The 6,000-nt window shown below is 32.1% G+C and overlaps 1 protein-coding gene across 2 annotated transcripts in view; it reads right to left on the bottom strand.

Moving 5' to 3' along the window:
- The window catches only part of LOC114336382 (leucine-rich repeat-containing protein 40-like), a 97,229-nt gene extending 91,744 nt beyond the window's left edge, over positions 1–5,485 (bottom strand). For both annotated transcript variants that reach the window (XM_028286740.2, XM_028286739.2), the window contains exon 1: positions 5,234–5,485. In XM_028286740.2, coding sequence (XP_028142541.1) covers positions 5,234–5,393 — 160 coding nt within the window. In that variant the 5' untranslated portion in view covers positions 5,394–5,485. The remainder of the gene's footprint in view (positions 1–5,233) is intronic.
- Positions 5,486–6,000: the final 515 nt, after the last annotated feature.

Consider the following 6,000-nt stretch of genomic DNA (forward strand, 5'->3'; position numbering starts at 1 on the left):
AAATCTTACAGCCTAGGTCAACATACAACGGTGTTCCAGGCTGAAGTTTTTGCTTTGGTGGCCTGCATTGATGAAATAATTGATGAGGACCCTAAAGCTAAGAGAATCAACATTTACACAGATAGCCAATCGGCTATTCTGGCTGTGAAGAACCCTCTCACCAAATCAAAACTGACGAGAAACTGCAAAGATCTCCTCAATAACCTGGCAAAAGACAACAAAGTGTCTTTGATATGGGTGCCGGGTCATGAAGGGGTGCATGGGAACGAACGAGCAGATATGTTAGCGAAACAAGGCTCGAGAAAAACTTTTGAAGGCCCAGAACCTTTCTGTGGCATCACTAAAGATGCTATGAAAAACGAGGTTCAGAAATGGCTGATAAAGAATCATCAAAATAAATGGAGAACCACTCAAGGGCAAATCCAGACTAAAAAAATAATCAAGAATATTGATAAAAAACTCTCGAACAGTTTGATGAACCTCAATAAACGAGAGATCAAAACGGTCACTGAAATGGTGACTGGACATTGTCGTTTAAGAAATCACCTATACAAACTAGGTAAGGTGAATGAACCATGGTGCAGAAAGTGCGAAATGGAAGAAGAAACTGCCATACACATACTATGCTATTGCAGTGTGCTAGGTGATGTAAGGCAGAACTTCACTGGTCAAATGAGGTTTGAACCAGAAGAGATCTTAAAACTACCAATAAGAAAACTGTTGGCCTTCGTTGAGGCCACAGGACTTATTAAAGTTTAAGGAGAAGAACAGGGTTTGGTACAAAGGTCTTATGACCAAGTGGCAGAGACTAACGAGTCTCGCCTGAGTTAAGAAGAAGAAGAAGCATAAAACAAAAAATATCTTGACAGCGTTACCTCCAGGAATGTCTAATGAAAATATGTATATACAAAAATTCCAGGTGGGTTGGTCAAGTAGTTTTTGAGTTACAATGTCTGCAGCCTTTGAAAAAAGCAGTTTTGAGAAAACGCGTTTAAAGTATTGTCAACTTTTATTTTCAATTTCCTTTTTGTCTGTCAAGTCGTAAAGTGATGCACACCGGAATATGTTTTTGAATCGCGGAGTAATGTACAAAAGGGTAATGTACAAAAGGAAATGAGAACAGCTGTTGACCGTTTCTCACCGAAGGTAGGGAGGTAGGAAGATAGTGTTGAATATCCCTCTCTTCGGCTCGCTTGAACGTAGTGAACTGCGGCCAACAGCTTTTCCCATTTTTTTTGTAAATTACTCCACGATTCAAAAACATATTCCGGTCTGGATCACTTTACGATTTGACAGACAAAAAAGAAATTGAAAATAAAAGTTGACCATACTTTAAAGGCGTTTTTCTCAAAATTGCTTTTCTCAAAGGCTGTAGACATTGTAACTCAAAAACTACTTGACCAACCCACCTGGAATTTTGTATATACATATTTTCTTTAGACATTCCTTGAGGTAACGCTGTTGAGATATTTTTTGATTTATGCTTATTTTTTGTTTAACAATAATAAATATGTTGATTTTCACCCTTTTTGCAAAAAAAATCCTTGTTTTGACTTGTGATATCAAAAAGTCAAAAGTAATTAAAACTTAAAAAGCTCAACAGTGTTATCTCAAAAAACTCATAAGCTAATAAAATCTTTTTAAATTTTTTGTTTACCATTATCCAATGATGAGTTCTGATGTCCACCGCAAAATTCATTATATTTGAGGTGTCTTTTAAAAATTACCATTGGCTTATTTTTCCCTAACTTTTTTCTTGAATAATTTATGAATTGTACTGAATATGCCCATTTAATTTAAAAATAAAATAATTCTACCATACTTTAAAAAAAATGTGCTTAAGATATTGATTTCAACCCCTACGCCCCCCTTAAAGATAGTATGACACGATTTTGATAGGCAACCCATGCTAGAAATATTTGTCTATGTATGAAATTTAATAAAAAAATGTTACATCCGGAAAGCAGATGGGTGCAGGTCAACCTATATTCGGATCTTAGACAGCGCCGGGCGACCGCTCGGAGCGCCAAATTTTGGGGGGCGCCAAAGTGTGGGAGACGCCGATATATAAATATAATATTTTTTACATTCATTATTTTTTAGACTTTATAGATTATCTTTGGGGTAAGATTACTCCTAAGACAATTATTATTGAATAATTGTAACAATAAGAAAATTATTTCTAGCTCACAAAAATTCTCTAATAAAAATATTGCAACCTAAAAATTGTTATGGCTTTTAAAGGTCATTTATCAGGTACCTATCACTTTTATGGTAACAATGTTATAAGTATATACATACTTAAAATACATGAAGATCAGATTTTCGAAGTACAGTGGAACCTGCTTAATTCGAACTTCCATAATTCGAAATCTTCTTTAATTCGAATTTTTATTCTGGTCCCTAGCATTTCCTATATAAGTAATGGTAAAAAGTCGTGAATAATTCGAATTATATTTTGGATAATTCGAACTTTTCTGCTATCTTTTCTGAATATCTTAGAATCTTTTGTCATTACTGAGAAGCTAAATTCTAAAAAGCAGCTAAAAATTTTGGATCTCTTTGGAAAAAAATAAAGTCGGTCTTTTTTATAGCTTGCAAATGTTTTAATTGATATTTTTGGCCGAATTTTGTTAGCCAATTTTTTTAGGTTGACAAAACTCAGACAAGAATAGGAACAAAAACATCTCCAAGCGATAAAAATGATCAACTACTGTTTTTTTGCTGATCAACTACTGATATTTATCATTTGCAGATGTTTTGAAGGTAATTCTTGTTTTTGTAGATTTATTTTTTAATTCGAATTTTTGGATAATTCGAATTTTTTTTAACGGTCCCCTGAGATTCGAATTATCCAAGTTTCACTGTATCAACCAATTTATGAATAGTCATAATAATATCAGTGATATTATTATACTGACGCTTGTCATCATAGCCTCAATGGTTAAATAGTTTTGTCTTCCTGTTCTGTAAACTTTGCATTATCAACATTGTTGTGTGTCCCTGGGTGTGTAATTTGAAATAAAAAAAAAAACAAACTGAGTATGTATGAATTATGACAAGTTCTTTTTCATATAAATACAATAGAAATTTATTTCGAATACTTTGTAAGCGTTAAGATGTTTCACACTTTTTGCATAAAAACGACATGACCAACGTATGAAAAAAGGAAGAATAGATTTTTGTATCACAAATTGAATGAGTAATTCCAAAAGATTTTTTATTTGAAATATCTCAGTGGCATACTATGTTTTTCTTAAAAAAAATTCAGACCATTACCTGTATTCATGCCAACAGTAGTAGATATAAAGTTCTTAAATTTGTGTCAAAAAACGCGCAATAATTACCTCTTAAAACACATCAAATTTCATTTGCATATCTGAACCGGTTTTAGAGCAATAAATAAATCGTCAGTTTGTAAGAAAAATTTCAACATCCCATATCTCGGAAATGGAGCATTTGCGGACATACATTTATAGAGCAAACTGTCATTATTTGTTCATATAAATTACCTCTTAAAGTTTGTCGCATTTATTTAGAAATACCCTGTATAATATAAGGATTTCCACAGTTTTCACTGTATTCTTTCACTCAACCGTTCTCTTCAGTTCTTTCTGTTTTGCCAGCCCCCTTCCTGGAGATTTCTTTTCTATTGCTTCATCCATTTTATCTCTGAAAGAACTTCGGGGTCTGCTTCTCTTCCTCCTTCCTATCGGGCTCCAATCTGTTATTCCGTTTAACCAACGATTTTGGTCTGCTCTTCTGCCATGTCCGTACCAGGTTAATCTCCTTTGTTCTATGTAGTCTATTATCTCTTGAATTCATTACCATTATTTTCTTAATCTCTGTGTTATTTATTCTATCTCTTCTACAGCTTCTACTTACGTATTCCATCTCTGTTGCTTTTATTTTGCATTTCGTTTTCGTATTTTTTATTCAATTTTCAGACCCATTAGTCAGAATACTTCTTGTCATGGTGTTATATATTCTTCTTTTTGTTCTTATCCCACAGTACTGGGTTTAATTTTAGTATGCAGTCTATTGTTTGTCCTAGTCACTCTATTCGAGTCATAGACCTACTCATGAGATAATAAAAAAAATAATGAATGATTTTATTTGAATTTACATAAATGATTGTAAGGCCAAGGATACGGCTCTAACATGGAGAGAAAAAATAAAAGTGTACAAGCTCGCTTTTGCAAAGAATATCCTCGTGCTCTTTTATGCTAAGTGGATGCCACTACCTCAATTTAGTTATTGTGGATACAGCTACATCTTGTGCACAATCAACATGTTTTCTTGGTATTGTAGAAGGTTTATACCCATTTTTTTCTGCTTGTTGACAATGTGCATTTATCTTTTACCTAGCTCCTTCGTCGCTTGAACTTCAAATGTGCTCGTTATGCTATGTCCTATGTTGGATAAGTTATAAATAATAACTATTGTACTATTTTTTAAATAAATATATTTTTACATAGCTCTTAAATTTAGATTTTTTGCTTTTTTCCTATTTCTTTTATATTTGCAGTGAATTTGTATATTCTTGTATGAAGGGGTGCCAAATTTTATTTTGTCCGGGCCGCTCAAAACCCTAAAACGGACCCTGATCTTGGACTACTAGTTTAATCCAATAACTCTATAGTTCCATGAATTTTATTTATTATGGATTTTAACCCGTTAAGCACCAGACAAAATATTCAAGAAATGCCCCCTGGGCCAAGTAGCAGCGATCCCTAGGGACTTCCATGGCATATGAGGTACTTCCTATATTGGTCCCTAGGGACTGGCATGGTGTTTAATGTGTTAAAATTCCCTAAAATGAAGACAATCTAGTCTAATCTAGTAAAGAAGTCTAATCATTGCAATAAATAACAGTTAGTTCATTTATAATTTAGAACAAATATTACTGTGTTATCAGTTTTACTGTTTTTTTTTATGAATAGTTTATATGAAATGAATGCTTTTATGAATTTATCTTCAATAAATTGGTAAATATATACATATCACTGTATTTTAAATATTCATAACCCATAAGGTATTTTATCAGCTGGAACTAATAGTCAATTATTTTTAAATAGCCTTGTGCGTAAATTAAAGGTATAGTTTTTTAAAACAATATGACAATAAAATCATTTTGGTAATTAATAAATGCAATACTATAAGCTTTAAAACCTAAAAATGTTTTACTACTTAGAGTTGACAATATTTAAGTAATCCATATTTTTAGAATTACCTTCAGAAAGATGCCTTGAGGACAAATTCAACTGGCCAGTAGTTCGAACTTTTTTTATTACATCTTTGGTCATGTGTTGATCATTTTCATCTTTTGTTTGTAAATGAAACACTGGATTCACACACTTTCTTCTTGATTTAACTTTGTTTTGTTTCTCCATGACTTGTATTTACAGAGTAAATTAAATTATTACGGAAAACTCTATTTATTTGAATAATTGTTTCAATCGATTTGTCAAGGTTAATCCGTTGCTGCGACAACTTTAAAAATAATAACAATAATATCACAGAATAACTAGACAATATTGACATCTACGACCTTGACAATCGACGGTTCGATGACATAAAACATGCATAAAACGCGGGAAACGTATTGTGTTTTTGTTTTAAAAAGATATAAACATAATTTGATCTTTTTATTCCCAAAATTGCATTTCTAAAATAATATAAAGTAAAATTATTATCAATTTAAAATTTAAGACTAAAACATCCAACATTTCCTGTGATGTAATGTTGGTTGTCTACATTCAGAGTCTAGAAAATGCTTTCAACTTCATTTTATTTCTTTTAAATTATCTTAATGACCAAATATTCTTTTTTGAAAACAATTTTTCGGAATGGAAATGGAAACGTAAAAAATAGCAGTTATATAATGTAATTTTAATTTGCATTTAATCTCAAAAATCAGGTCCAGTAGATTCTTTATCCAGCAACCCACCTACTACTTTATTTTGTTTACTTGTTCCACTAGGGTTACTTGATAACTCT

The sequence above is a fragment of the Diabrotica virgifera genome, chromosome 3 (assembly GCF_917563875.1).
Source record: "Diabrotica virgifera virgifera chromosome 3, PGI_DIABVI_V3a".
NCBI classification, from domain to species: Eukaryota; Metazoa; Arthropoda; class Insecta; order Coleoptera; family Chrysomelidae; genus Diabrotica; species Diabrotica virgifera.